Source organism: Pterocles gutturalis, unplaced genomic scaffold (assembly GCF_000699245.1).
Source record: "Pterocles gutturalis isolate BGI_N339 unplaced genomic scaffold, ASM69924v1 scaffold540, whole genome shotgun sequence".
Lineage (NCBI taxonomy): Eukaryota > Metazoa > Chordata > Aves > Pterocliformes > Pteroclidae > Pterocles > Pterocles gutturalis.
Window position 1 is genome coordinate 58,146 of NW_010143104.1, and position 15,328 is coordinate 73,473.

A 15,328-nucleotide genomic window follows, 5' to 3' on the forward strand; every position below is an offset into this window, starting at 1 on the left:
GTTAAAGTCAGTCCAAGTCTGGGATCAGTGGTGCACCATTGTGATTCTCTGAAATCTTACTCACAAATTTCAAGAAGCAAAACAAAAAAAAAGTCATTATAAATTCCTAGATCAGTGGTTCCAAACTGTGGTTCATGAGACGTTAGTAAGTACTGTGCAAAACTGTCCTAAATAGTGTTTTCTGTTGCAAATCTGACAAAGCTTCTAAAATTGACCTCAACAAACACTGAGGTTCCCACTAATCCATCGTCCACAAAGGAATCACTCTTCTAGGTGATATGACAAAACTGAGAAGTAAAAACAAATGCTGGCTGGTGATCCTAACCACCTCCCAACCCTCTTTGGACAAAGTAGTCTGCGTGTTGCATCTTGCATGGCCCTGGCCAGGGGCTGAAGACTGCTGCTGTTTCCATCTAAGGGACGGTGCTGCCTGGCCCCTAGACTGATCCTTCCAGCGAAATTACCCTCCCATTTCTCCCCTTTGCTCAATTAACATCCGCCGTTGTTAATTTGGTGACATTTTGCTTCTACATTTTGTAGTGCGGGTGTGTGAGTGGACAGTGTGACAGAGCATTGGTCATTTTTACCGTGTGTTAACATGTCTTCCCTCCTTCCCTTCCGACCCGGAGCAGCGTGCTCGACAGCGCAAGTCGCCTGGATGAAGAGCATAAGCTGATCGCCAGGTATGCAGCAAGGCTGGCAGCAGAAACTTCTTCATCAGTAAGTGTTTTAATTAAAGGAAGGTACTTGCCTTCTGTCATGTTCCAGGGGCTTGGCAAGATCAGGGAAATTACATCTGACAGTCTTAATGATTAACGAGTTATTTTTCCCTGTCTTTTTCATCAGACCCTGTTATGCTTCAGTAATAATTATGCAGTTCATTTAAACCAAAGAATACACATACTAATGCATATAATCTATATACTAATGCAATGGTATTTAAACAATTACAGCAAAAAGAATCTGACATCTTGAACTCAGGAAAGACTATAAAATATTGTCTGGACTAGCTTTGGTTAAAGGTTAATGATTTACTGCAGTGGAAAAAATGGGGTGGTGAATCCATTTTACTCTTTAGTTCAAATATCACGGCCACTAGGGCCCTAAGTGCTGAGGATTTTAAAGAATGATCTTCAAAAAAGTAATGACCCCCTGCATTAGCCCTGGCTCCCATTTTCATTTCAGAGCAATGATTATTCTGCTCTATGTATCCCAAGATAGAAGGTGATGACAGGCTAAAACCTCACTAACTATATTCAGGAATAAGAGAGAATGAAGCAGGAATCTAATTGAAGTATATAAAATCTTAAATGGCACAAATAAGGTCAGCCTAGTTACTTTTCTTCCATCTCAGCACATGTGATACAAGGGACCATAAACGATGGTTAAGTGAAAAGCAGCTGGTCCAGCATGCCCGGAAGCAAATTTTCACACTGAGATTTACACTACGAGGTCAACTGAAAGGGCGAAATCCAGCACCAAAGAAAACATTGACTCACACTCATCCCAAGTGAAAGCAGTGAAGATGCTGCCAGCCCAGCCCAAATCAATTCCTTCCAGAGGTGTAACACAGTGCTTCAAATTTAAGGCAACTTGTAGGTGATGGTCCTGTTTCTGAAGGATAGTAATTCCTTATGGGAACAAGATTTCCCATTAATAATGTTTCTGGGTAGAACCTGGTAGAAATCAGTTGCATGTAACATGTCTGTGATATGGGGAAAACTTAGGAAACAGTATTTCAGTAGCTTTTAAATAGAGCTAGCTTGGAGGAAAATAATTTCTCTCTGCCATCCGTCTGTGCTCTTTGAGTGAAAGAGACAGATGAAAGAAGGTTTCTGTATATAGAAATCTTTCCAAGCACAAGAGTGGCACCACATTAGGAGCATAGTGGAAGTTTTTAAAGCTTTGCTGATGGTCATTCTTTTTTAAGGAATTAAATGGATGAATAACACTGGGCATTCAGGATAAAGATCCTGGTTCCTTCTATCAGTTGTGACATCCACCAGCATGTATCAGTTCTTTATGCACTCCTCTGGTTTCCTGTGGTTGGAGTGTTAGTGACAAAATGTACCTGCAGCAGAAAAAATAGTAAATAGTCCTTTCCCCGCAGACAGTGCTAACAACAGTTAGCACTGAGATCTATCTTCATCCTTTCTGAAGGTCCATTCCTGCAAGGTGTCACCTCCTGGAGGAGGAGCTGCCTGGTATCGCATAAAATTGGGCTCCAGAGTTGTGGGACCATGGGGCTCTCATGGTGAGAAACACTCAGATCAGAGCAGTAACTCAGCAGAGTATTTTTTAATGTCTAATTTTTTCAGGTTGGAGTTAGAAATAAATTGGTATCTTTGATAGCTGTGAAACTTTAAATGTCTTGCTCTGCATTGTCAATGATACGATACTGAAATACGGTGTGAACTAACAAACCAATATTTGGTTATTGCTGATGAACATGAAAAAAGAGCATAGTCCAATGAAGTGGTGGCAAGCACTGCTTAGCCTGGTAAGAAATAGTTTCATTACCACTTAATTCTATTGGATAAAAAAGGTTGTGCTGTACCTGAAGGACTGGGGAAAGAGCTTTCCTGAAGTATCACCAGAACGGAAAGGAAAACTTGGCCAAATGGGCCACAAAGCCAGACTGAAAACTAAAAACACCTTTCAGACTGAACGTAAAACCATACTTTCAAGAGAAAGAAGCATCACTGCACTGGAAACACATCCTCTTCTTTTTGGAGAGGAACACTGTTTTTTGCTTCAGGGTATTCCTCTTGTCTGTAATATCAAAATTAAGAGTCATATTACATCAACTGCCTGCACCAGTGCCATTGCCTTTTACAGTTGGTTCAGAGGAAGCTCCTTGAAGCAATGAATGACAGGATGGTAAACACTGACTTTTGTTTACTCTAGCGCTTACCCTCCTTTTACTAGCAATGGAGCTGTACTGGTATGAGCACAACGTGGATGCTCTTTTTTTAGTGTAGGCAAGGCTGGTACTGCATTTTCTGTAAGGAGATTTCACAGAGCAGATCTGTGTTGAACTCGTGGGTGCATGTTGGCTATTCCTCCTTCAGTGCAGCCTTCTCTTTTACAACAGCAACAGGGTCAGCAGAGAGGGGCATCGGATATCTCCTTCACCATTGATGCAAACAAGCAACAAAGGCAGCTGATTGCAGAGCTTGAAAATAAAAACCGGTAAGCATCTACAAAGTGCCTCGTTTTGTTCAGTCCCATGTATTGTGTATGTTTCTTTGGTTTATCATATACATTTTTCACCACCTATTTCTGTGCAATGTGCACGTACACCTCCCCCTACAAAAAGCACAGGGCACAAAATGGGCTACAGAATATGACAAAAGCTTTGAAATCCCCAGGCACCCTGTGCTTTTAGTGAGTGTACTGTTCAGCTGCATGATATAACAATCTGTACTTGACTGTTTGCAACTGCTGTCTGTTAAGAGTTAAAAAAAAAAAAAAGTGCTTGTCCTGTTTCAAGACCAGATTAACTTTGAGTTGGATTCTCTGTAGCACTATAACATGAAATGATAAAAGGATCAGTCACACTGCTAATGTTATGCTCCCCTGCTTTTATTTGTGAAAAAGATTAAAGCTCTGCAGAAGAGTCTGCCCTGGGAAGGGTTTGCAGAAAGGTTAGCAGCAAGTTAGGCTGCTGATCAAATGAGACACTAGGTACAAATGTAATCAAGACTGAGAAAGTGTCCAGGAGAAATAGGCCAGCCTAAAAGGAGTGGTGCCCGTTTGTCAGCAGCGGAGGATCTGGCCCTCGGTGTCAGACTGCCTGATGCCATGAGATGTGTGGCAGCGGAGCACTGCTTTTACTGCCGGACTGTAAAATAGAGGCAGCCCAGACCAGATGGTTTTCTATTCCAAACTCTGCACTGTCTTCCGTCACCATGTAACGAGCCACCAGCTCCAGTCTCAATTTGTCTTTCACAGTTCGAAGCTGCCTTCTGTCTGTCTGCTATCCAGCACGTTGTGAAAGAGAAAAAAATCTACAAAGATTTCAACCTGCTGCTGCAAAGCTTTGTATTAGCCAGTGCTCCTATGGCAAGCCAGCCATAACAAGTCCTATTAAAGGGCTTCTCCATGAATTGTTGACTGCTGTCACATCTCTAGCTACGCTAAAAGTATTTTTTTAAGTGCGAAATATTTTCTCTGATACTTGAGAGGGGCAAGATATTGTTTTAGTTTTTGTGAATTTCGTATGATGCTTGAAATGTTCATGGGGAAGAAGTAGAAGGGAGCAATTTAATTAAGGATATTGCTATTTGATATCTACCTCTTGATTCTTGGAGATCTTGAAGAAATATTGCCCTTTATGGTGAAATCCTAAAAGTTTATTTTAAAAAATCATGAGAAACCTGTCCCAGTGCTGAGGGCTTCTTTTGTTGGTTGGAGCCCAGTCATTCTATCCACCTTGATGAGGAGCTACATACGGTCACACTTTTTTCTCCTGTTGCGATGTCCAGTGAGGTGGTTTTGGGGAAAATTATTGACTTGTGGTCTTCTGCTTCTTCTCCTCCCCAAGAGAAATCCTACAGGAGATCCAGAGGCTGCGACTTGAACATGAGCAAGCGTCTCAGCCCACACCAGAGAAGGCACAACAAAATCCCACCCTCCTTGCAGAGCTCCGGCTCCTGAGGTAAGTCCACAGCAGTAAAACCTCCAGCAATGACTGGGGCCAGCCAGTCATTCTCAGTTAAAGAAGAAATAAGAGATAAGCCTGGCTTACGGTTTCGGGTGCTTTTTTAAGTAAATAACACAATGTGGATTTTTTTCTCCATTTTTGGTGCAGGCTGTAGTCCTAAAAGTAATTAAGCTTATGCTTTAAACAGCATGCATGAGGAATCTCACATATTACTCATCTACATTAAATTAAGCATGTGCATTAGTGTTTGCAGAGTTAGGCCCTCAGGTCATTTGGAATAGGTCTCCACAGCCTTGTCCAAATGCCGGTAATTATATGGGGAAAAAACGTCATTCTGTCAGAACAAATGCTTCTACAAAGACTTCTCATTTATACTAAAGTAAATACAGAGCTACATGAAAATACAGCCAGAATTAGAAGTTAGTTTTTGGAAATTTCCCCATGTGTCAAACTTTAAGGAGAGGTCACTTCTCTTCATGGTGCAAAACCAGGGTGCAGCATGATCCTCCTTCTCATGTGGGAAGTGAGGGGTAATGTCACCTGCAGCAGCTGAAGATTTAGAGGATCGTTCCTCCAGTTATCCCACCAAGCTAAAAGCGTTGGTATGGATGTGTCTGCATGGTAATTAGGGTACTCTACATGAATATACTAACTGCCATGTAAATCGCATTGAAGAAGCACAATTGTCATTGGCCCAGATCTGTAGGCTCCCTGCAAGTCCTGAGGTTAATGTTGAAGTTAATGTCAGACAGAGAATCCAGTCTTCATGTGAATACAAAGTAGAGTGTAAACACTTTCTTTCTAGTGAAACGATGCTAGATTGTTATTCCCCCCGCCACAGAGCAGAGAAAACTAAAGAACATTTTTGGCCACTTAGCCGTTCCTCACACAAGTAATATTTTAGTGGGCTGATTCATAACCAAAGGAAATTACTGGAAGAAATTGTGTTAATTTTTTTCCTTACTGTATAGTTTTATTATTGAGTTTTCCACACTAAGATATTTTTCTGTTTCACAAATAGTTACATTTGCTTTCCAATCTGAAGACAAATTAACTTCTTCATTTCTATGAGTGATTTTAGTATGTAATTACTCCTAGATATCTAGAGGCAAGTGACATTGTGTGAGAGATATAAAACTGACTGTGATGAAAATGCATACACTGCATAAAATGTACCAATAAAGTAGCTCCTGTGCATCAAGCCTAAAGTCTATTTTAAGCAGGTTTAGGAGATGAGCTTTCTATGTAGTGGACAAATAAAATTCATTATCCTTAAAAAAAAAAGTTATTATGCAATGTTAGCAGACAGACTTTTTATTTTTTCCTTCTTTTCAATTTTGTACACATATTAAAAGTATAATAATCTTATTTGCATTTCCTGGCATGGGATGTCCCTAGAGCAGTGATGCTGAGTTCCTCAATCATTATATACCTTTTCTGATTTAGTGTGCAGTATCAGAGTCAGAAAATAACTTCTAATCTGTGGGTCTGTACTGCTTTGCATACCTTCTAAAACGTTTACCATTTGAAAGGCAAAAGATTGGCTTTTGATTTACTGTGAAATTTCAACACGACCTCAAATTCCTAGACTTAAGATGTCACGAGGCTGTTCATATCATGTGTAAAACAGCAGGACGCAGAGAGCCACACTGATTTACATCTCTCACCCCACAGTTTTTTGGGGCACTAGGGCAATTTGGTTCATGTAAGTGCTGGAGTCTGTAAATTATGTTGTGGGTACCTGTCCCAGCATCTTTCACTAGCTGCTGTAGTGTTGCAGACTCACTGAAATGAGGTTCTGAACACAGGATTCCTTCACGTTACCAGGGCTGTCTTGGAGACAGGTTGGAAAGCCCATTAGTTCCAAGAACTTGCTCTGGAGTACAGCAGGAGAAGAGTCGGGGGAGCGGTCTGTACCTTGTATGCTCCTTAGGTCTCCCCATAGAATCTAAACCCCAGCAGAGATCTGTGCTAGGACCCGCCACTTTGAATTACATGGATAGAGTATCTTATTTTTACTAGCAGTTTCTTAAACTCAGTTGCCTTTGTACAGTTCACAGCATTTCCAGCCATTACATGCCTGGAAAAGAAAAGCCAGCATAGACAATTTGGAGCAGAAAATAGATTAATTCTCCAGAGGAGTAAATACAACTTGGCAGTGTTACTATCTGATCCTATTATATAGGTGCACACATGAGCAATCCTGTAGAAATCAGTGTTGTTTATATCAGTAACTGCTCCAGAGGAAGCTCAAAATCAGTGTTTCGTATTTTCCTAAATATAGGAAATACACTTAGTCTTGTTGACTCTGGTGCTTTTTCATTTAGGATTAAATTGTCATATTTTGCAGGTAGTACAGGGCTAAAGACATAGTGGTTTCATGTTATTTGCAACACAGTAGTGTAAAATATGAATATTTTTCAACAGTAATGTTATTAATTACATCATAGCTTCCAGGAGGCAAAAATTCTGTTTTGTATTTATGTGGGGACCTCTCACACAATTTAGTGATTGAACATGTGCCAGTGCTGAACCCCCATCCTGTGCAGCGGAGCTGTGCAGAATCAAAGCTGCTCGCGTTTCTGTGGGCACAAACTGGCTGTCACCTTGGAGTGGCTCAGTATGCACCCTGTCGTAGGACCAGCACTGGGACTCTGGAGTCCAAAGAGCTATTTCCAAGCAGTTATATTTCCACTGTGTGATAGTCTTGCTTCCAGAAAAAGATAGAAACAAAAACAGGTCGCTGTGGTTTTCTGGCTGAATTTCTGAACTCTCTTAGCTTCTCTCATCTCAGTCTGTTCAGTGCCCTTGCTGTAATTTCCTGTCCTTCAGGGCATGGCTTTGATTTCTCCTGATAGCTAGTGAGGTTATTGACTAGAGATCCAAAGACAAAAAACTGCCAGGCATTCCCACAAGGGAATATAACACAAATTTGTTTGAACCGTATTTGGAGAAGGCTCTGTGTCAGTGTCTGTCTTTTTCCTAATCACTGTGTTCAGTGCAAGGGGACTCCCCAGCTTTCATGTCACCCTGTTTCTGAGCACTATGCTGGATTCATACAGTGTGTTTGCTTTCCTGCAATCTATAGGTATACACATCAGTCAGGCTGGGGAAACAATGCAGTTAAAAGGTGCTGATGCTGTGAGGGGTAAGCTCTGATCAGATCTGCTTGTTTCTCAGACAGCGGAAGGATGAGCTGGAACAGAGGATGTCTGCTCTCCAGGAAAGCCGGAGGGAGCTTATGGTTCAGTTAGAAGGCCTCATGAAACTGCTGAAGGTAAGGAGCTCCCCTTGATACCACCAAGGAGAAAAGGCAGAGTGAAGCAAGAGAGGAGAGGGAGGAGAGATGACCACAGAATTCTGCAGAACTTGACTATTTCCACCCATAAAAACTTGGCTTTGTTTCCTTCCCTTTCTGTTTTTTGCTTTGGTTTTTCAGTTCAGGGGTTTCAAATAATGTTGTTCCTGCAATAACACATCATCATTGTCACCTCCTGCTAAGTGGATGGAACCTTAGAGACAGCTCCAAACTATTGAAGAATTAATACAATCCTTTGAATAATACTGCAGCCTGGTACACTACAGTCCTGTTTTGCTCATTTGCAGATTTGGCTGCATCTCAAAACTTCAGGCTGGCAATCTCTGAATCAACCATTCATCAATGTCCAAACACAAAATATTTTGTGGTCCGGTTTCAGGTGTTGTTAGAGTTTTCTCTGTTGAGGACATCAAATGCAAAATGAGAAAATAAACAAAACAACACATAAAATGAGATAACTAATAACTGTGGGGAAAACAACTGCTATTATCTACTCCAGCTGACAGTATAAAATTGTTTTTACTAGCTTGTTGACTATTCACCTGCTAGTTCTGTCAGACATGCCATTTGACAACCACATCTGACTCTCTGATCTTAGAGATGCTTCCCCAACAACACATGGTCATTTTCATAAGTACAGAAACAAGCCCTTGTTAAATGGATGAAACTTGCCTCAACAAAGGATCTCAGTTAAAAAGTAAGGTATCAAAAAGCATGTCCATTTTTAAGACAGAGTATGGTAAGATAGAAAATATATCTGTATTTGCAGAGTGCAGGCCTATTTACCTGATGTGCCTCAGGACAGATGATGCCAGAAATTGACATTGGAAGAAAGTGCTCTGAATACCATTGGGATCTGTTTTGTTGTTGGCCGTGCCAGATAAAATGAGTGCGTGGAAATTCAGTGCAACTTGGGTCAAATATGGCTCTGATAAAAGCAGAAAGAATTCCACTGGGATCCATTTAGCAACATGTATTTGCAGCAAAGGATGAGTTTGACCCTGTATGTCATCTCCTCGGGCACAGGCTTCTGCAGCCACCATGCAGGAAGCGGTGGCACCAGACCAGCAGAGCCAGCCAAGTAGCCAGTAGATTTTTGGGAGCTGAGAGTAGACAGGATACTTTTCACCCTACCTATGAAATGCTGCAATGCTACAACAAGCAGTCAGGGCTGCCTGCTGTAATTGCACTGCCTGGACAAAGAGAATTTGGGGTAGGAAGTTATAGTAGCTTTCTGCATGCTTTGCAGGTGTTTCAAAGTGTGCAGAGGTGGGACCATGACCTGGTCACAACTGTCTCAGCTGTAGCTTTAACCCTGTACTCCAAATTTGGCTTTGTTTTCTGTTCTTCACTTATATCCTGGCTAATCTCATGTGCTGATCCTCTTTTTCTTTAGGAAGAAGAATTGAAACAGGTAGTAAATTACCTCCTTATTGGAGGGCTCACTAACTCCTACATGTGATTGTGTTCCTGTGATTTATTTTACTTCCTTTGCTTGAAATGTGTGTGTGTTCTTTTGACCAAATTTAATATTTTGCAATTCTTTCACACATTTTTTCAAGTATCTTGCATTTTCACAATTAAACCTCTTAGCCCTCTGGAAAGTGAGTCATGCCTACAAGGAGTCTTGATCTTTTTCTCACTCCTCTAAATAAGAACATGTAAAATATGGAAACCACCACCCAAATGTAGTGAAACCAACCTGGAATATGAAATAAAGAACACTTCTACCATAGATAACATTCTGAAAATGTAATGAGAATTTTAGAACTTTAAGAAAAATATAACTGACTTTAAATTAGACCAGGACAATGAGTTTGAAATCCCACTTTATCCAGAAAAAGTCAGGGCATGGTGTGCACATCTTTTAAAGTCACTTTATCAGTGTTATCAGTTAGTATCAGTCACAAAACTGATATTAACAGTTTCATGAGTCTTCAGGAAAATAATTTAGTTTCTAAATAGCTTCTACCAGCTAGATCAAAAAAGGCAAGTATTTATATTACTAATGGTAAATTTTAGAAGATTTAACTGTTTTGGAGCTTTTTAGTGTTGAAATGGATCTTGGAAAAATATTAGGCTAAAAAAAAAGCACTTTTCAGACAGCAGTCTGATTTATGAGTCCAATAAAAAATGTTTCATTCCAATAAAACACACTTCCTCTTGCTTTCATCAGCAGAAGCACAGCCACAGGTCTGATGTGTTACGGCTATGGTAGAGCATGCAGAGTTTGTAGGTAATGTTCACCTTCATAAAACTAACATTTTGGCTAATTTTTGTAGAGCATCAATCTGTTGCACCAAAAAAAAAAAAAAAAAAAAAAAAAGCTGATCAAACATTACCTCCATGTAAGGGCTATCTTTTTGATTCTGCATAACAGTATTAAAGGATCTTCCATTCACAAAAGCGAAGTTTCCAATGTGACAAGAGTTTCTCTACCATATAAAATGTTCACTGGACAGTGTAAGTGAAAGCACATTTTCAGACTATTATGAGATATGATTTTTTTTTTTTTCTGAGAGTAATGGCCTCACTGAATAGCAGGTGATGACGCTAAGGAATTACTCTCACATTTTCCATGAAATGATCCCCATTACACTGTGCCATTTCATGATCTGTTGAGAGAAACCGGATTAAATTAATTTCTGGAGGAATTCAATTGGAATGAGCAGCCTGGCAATTCATCTAATGCTTATGGACTTTCTATTTCTCTACTGCCCTTCCTTGAAAAAGGATAATGAGTTCTTCACATCTGTGTCGTTTGATGAGGCTGTCGTTTGATGAGGCTCCCCATATGTCATCCCAGTTCAGTTCCGGCAGAGGGAGCAATGGGCTAAAGCTCCTGTAAAGCCAGTTTCCATTTCAAACATTTTATCCTGAGCATGCGTGACGTTTGATAGAGGGGAATCTTTCCCTGCCTAGCAAGAGTTAACTTAAAATCCATAGCAGGCTGACTAGGGAACTAAATAAAAGACATAGACGTTTTCCTAGAAGGCACGAGAACATCGATAGCTGCAGCCAAGTACAACAAAGAAGCTGAAGCCATCCCCATATCCGTGGTGGCTGTGGGAGCTCCCCTTTCAGCACACCTTAGTCCTCAGCTGGTGGGGCTGCCGAGGTGTGGGAGTAACTCGGTGCTTGATTTCTCTGCTGAGATTACCAAGAAGTCACTACAGATTGTCATAGCAAGTTTCAGGTCGTTTTAGCTTTAGCCTGTGAAAACCATGTTTCTCCTGATGGTTATGAGCAGGAACCCAATCCTAATAGCACTCTATTCCCACAAACTTAGGCTGAGGTGGATCTAGATGAGTAAAATATAATGAAAGTGTTTGCCTTTCTGAAATCAGGCACTGCCTAATATCCTCCTATCTCAACTTGCTGTTCATCAGTTCTGCCTGATCCTACCTAAATACTAGAAAAAGAGAGGAGTTTTTTTACTGGACAGGGGACTCCAAATGCTTCATCTCCCTGTGCTTCCCCAACAGTTTGTTCCAACACTGAAAGCTACAGAGGAGAGCACTGTTTGTCATGAACACAAGAGCTCGGTCATAGCTGCACAGCAGACACAAGGATAACCACTGCTGTGCAGCAGCTTTTACATTTCTCTTGTGGGAAAATTCCAGTGAAGAAGTACTGGCAGGCAGCTGTTATTTTTAGTAAATAAAATGCCTATTCTGAAGTTCATTCCTTAAATGTGACTTGACTATAGGAAGTGAATTTTGTCCGTTTTTTCCTCATCTCCTCTGAAAGTTCCCACTGTTGTTGGTGTTCCCCAGAACCAAGATCAAAGGCAGAGGGGAGCTGAGGAAAAAGGGCGAGCGAAAGAGGGAGCTGGGAAGCAGAAATTCTTTCACAAATTTGTTTCACAGAGGATGAAACATGCCCCGGGGCATGAAAGGAGTTAGCTGTAGCTCCCAGTTTCCCTGCCTGATGTGCAGGCGGTGTGACCTCCAAGGACCTTGGAGCATCTCCAGGTTGCTCTGTGCCCTGCCTCTGGAGGACTAGAGACCTTCATTTCCACTACAGTGGGTACAGATGATTCCAGAAACAGGAGAGCATCTGGCTGTTATATATTTGACTTCCCTTTCATCCATCATTTAAGTGTTCTAAAACTGATCATTAAAGAAATTATAAGTATTAAATCCTCCATTCTGCCGTCAGTAATGTGCTTATTCCTCATAAACTTAATTTACCCTTGATGTCTCTCTGGTGATAATGTCTCTTAGAAAGGGGTGATAGGAGAAAAGAACAAATAGCTTAGTATTCTGATACATTATTTATGGTCCGAGGCAGGAATTCATAAAAATCTCAAGGGCAATGCTGCACTCCTCCTGTTCTTTTTTAGAACATATTTGTCAAACCGTATCAGGGCTTCAGTGGCAGCCACTGCAGGAATCAAAAGAAATGGCATGGGAGGAGTTAAGAAATCCTTCTGAATTCTCAAAATAAACGCCAGGTGAGGGAAACACCAGCCCTCAGGTTACTTTTCCCTGTAAACCGCCAGGGGCATGTGCTGCAGTTCCCATTTAACAGCACTCAAGCCACCTCTATCCTTGGCATCTACCAAACACGGGTTTTCTGTCAAAAGCCGTGTGCAGGTTGGTGTAGGCTCCAGCATTTGTTTTTCCTTACGTGGACACATGTTCCCAGAGGTTTTGAAACAGTGGATAAGGAGGGCACTGTGTCTCTTGGTATGACTCACCCAGCTGTGTTTGTAAAAGTGGCTATTTTGTAAAGTCTGCTTGAAATTCAGCGAAGTGATGCTAACTGTGAGGTGCTAACAGCATGACATTTTATCTGACTGGTGTGAAAACATTTTCACTTCCAGCAGCTGAACCCATAGCAGGAATTTATATTGCCCTATCCCTACAGTGTTTTGGGAGTGCCTGAGTATATCCCGTAGAGCGAAAAATTTAATAGTGTATGATTTAGTAGTGGCTTAAAATAGTTCTCTAGCTCCGAATAACGAGCAGAAAGCTATGTTACTTATTGTGAGTGTCAGACTTGATGTGACTGAGAGGTTGCATGTACCGTGAACTTCTCCTGCAGGGAGGCAGACAGCTCGGCTGTGATCAGCTCTCGTGGCAGCGCTTTGATGAAAGGGGCTGTTTCAGTCCCTTGCCCAGGCTGAAAGCCACGTCGGTGCCAGCATCTCTTTCCCCTTCTCACAGCCTGGATGGGTTATATTTTCTCAAACATGCATGTGAACTGGGCCAGTGAGAGAGGGAAGAGTACAGAGAGGTCTGTAATTTGCTGTTTATTAACTTGGATTTTTTTTTTTTAGTTTTACTGCCTGACATTTTCCCATGCTTAAAGGAAGTCAGATCTTGACTCGTGTTTTCCTGCTTACTGTTTTTTCTACACCAGAGTGTTGCTGTCTGCTAACAACTGACTTCAGTGTATTTCTTTTAGCAAAATTAACATGACCCAACTGATCTGCAAACAGCATGATGCCTTTAAGTTGAGGGATGGGTGACAAGAACAGCAGACGAGGGCTCTTGCCAAGACCTGTTTAACCCCTTGTGATTGTTTTGCAGACTCAAGGGGCGGGCTCCCCACGTTCCTCACCCAGCCACACTATCAGTCGACCAATTCCAATGCCCATCAGGTCTGCCTCTGCCTGCTCCACCCCAACCCACGCACCTCAGGACTCTCTGACCGGAGTGGGAGGAGATGTGCAGGAAGCCTTTGCACAAAGTAAGACTCATTAATAGGTTGCCTGAGGTACTCGGAGACTGAAGAATAGTTATGTGTTGTGGTTAATGACTAAATGAACTTGAGCTTCCGAGTTTCATGCAATGAAACAAAACAAACAAAACAAAAAAATTGCAACAACTGTGTTTTTCCATTGAAAATCAACGTTGTCAGCCATCAGACTGCTGTCAAAGCAAGCAGGTAAGCAGAAACTAGACAATGATGCCAATTAGCGGATGTTGTGGTAAGAGGGAATTTTGATGCATAATGGTCAGACCAGTTATCACGGATCTGTTAACGGGAAGAAAAATTGGTATTGACCTCAGCAAGGTGTTGTCAGTGTGTTTCATTTTAAATAAGGACTTTGCTAGGAGTAAGTGATGCAATCATGGAATTAGTTCAGGTAGAAAGGGCTCTTGCAAGTCACCATGTCCTCCTGCTCCACGAAAGAGGGCTTCAAAGTGAGGGCAGACCACTCAGGACCTTTACCGGTTGAGTTCTGGATGGCTCCTGGCATGCGTTTTCCACAGCCTCTGTTCCAGTGTTTGACCATGCTTACCGTGTAACTTTTTGTCCTTGTATCTGATTGGAACGTCCCTTGATGCAACTTGTCCCTTGTCCTTTTGATTTGAGCCTCTGAGAAGGTTCCAGACTAGACAGGAATAGAGTCTGGAAGTCTAGGCAAAGCCTTCCTTTGCATTTCCAGAAAACTGCCGTAGGCTGCACCGTGTTTCTCACTCCTCTTTCCACTCTTTTGTCAAGTAACAACAAATCGCGAACTGTGTTGAATTCTAAGGCCACAGATTAAATTATAGGACAGTTTCTAAGAGTAAGAGAAATAATGTAGTGGCCGCGATAAAATATCCATAAATAATACTAAGGCTGCCTCAGGCAGATGCTTTTCAAGTATATAAATGTGCTCTGTTCATGAGAAAAAGCAATATAAAAAGGTAAGCGATCACATTCAAAAACTGCTGCATTTGATAAATATCTAGCTTTATGTCATTATTTACCATATTCTCTAGATGGGAAGGTCAAACCTAAAGAACTTCCAGCCAGCCGTTCTGTCACATCTTGACATATGGCTTTGTGAGGGGAGGGTGGGCTGAGATTTTACAGCTCTGTTCTGTGCTGCACTGAGGTCTGCCTATATATATATGTGTGTGTGTGTCTGTGTGTGTATAATGCAGATATGCCATGGTTAAAGCATGGTTTCTCTTTGTTTTTTTTTCTCTTTCATAGTGTTTGCAGTAGTTCAGAGATACAAAATTGATAAGACTTTAGAAAGGGAATGACTGTCTCTGTGTGTGTGTGTGTGTAAGAGGGAGATTAACGACTTTAATTTACATTCTAGAAACCATTTGCTAATGGATATATTAGAAAAAAAAACTCTTCAGGATGTTGGGATTTTTTTAAAATGTATTGTTGTACATTCAGCCAGTTTTAAAGAATCTCCAGCAGTCGAATCCTGCCAATTCCTGTGAATACTCCAGTCTGGAAGATTAGAGATTCTGTGGGATATATTGATTATTCAGCTACAATAGGAGCTGTGTTTGGGATTTGGGAGAGTTAAGGACACGTTACCTGCAGCCTGCTCCTAGGGAAGGAGTGTTTCATGCAGATCACAAGAATCTTTCATGATTTATGGT

The 15,328-nt window shown here is 41.3% G+C and overlaps 1 protein-coding gene across 1 annotated transcript in view; it reads left to right on the forward strand.

Moving 5' to 3' along the window:
- LOC104469867 (dystrobrevin alpha-like) overlaps positions 1–15,328 on the forward strand; it is a gene marked incomplete at both ends in the record, with an annotated part of 54,254 nt that overhangs the window by 36,560 nt on the left and 2,366 nt on the right. Inside the window, 6 exons of the mRNA XM_010084586.1 lie at positions 633–720; positions 3,095–3,192; positions 4,547–4,660; positions 7,847–7,943; positions 9,382–9,399; positions 13,523–13,682. Of these exons, the coding sequence (XP_010082888.1) occupies positions 633–720; positions 3,095–3,192; positions 4,547–4,660; positions 7,847–7,943; positions 9,382–9,399; positions 13,523–13,682 (575 nt within the window). The remainder of the gene's footprint in view (positions 1–632; positions 721–3,094; positions 3,193–4,546; positions 4,661–7,846; positions 7,944–9,381; positions 9,400–13,522; positions 13,683–15,328) is intronic.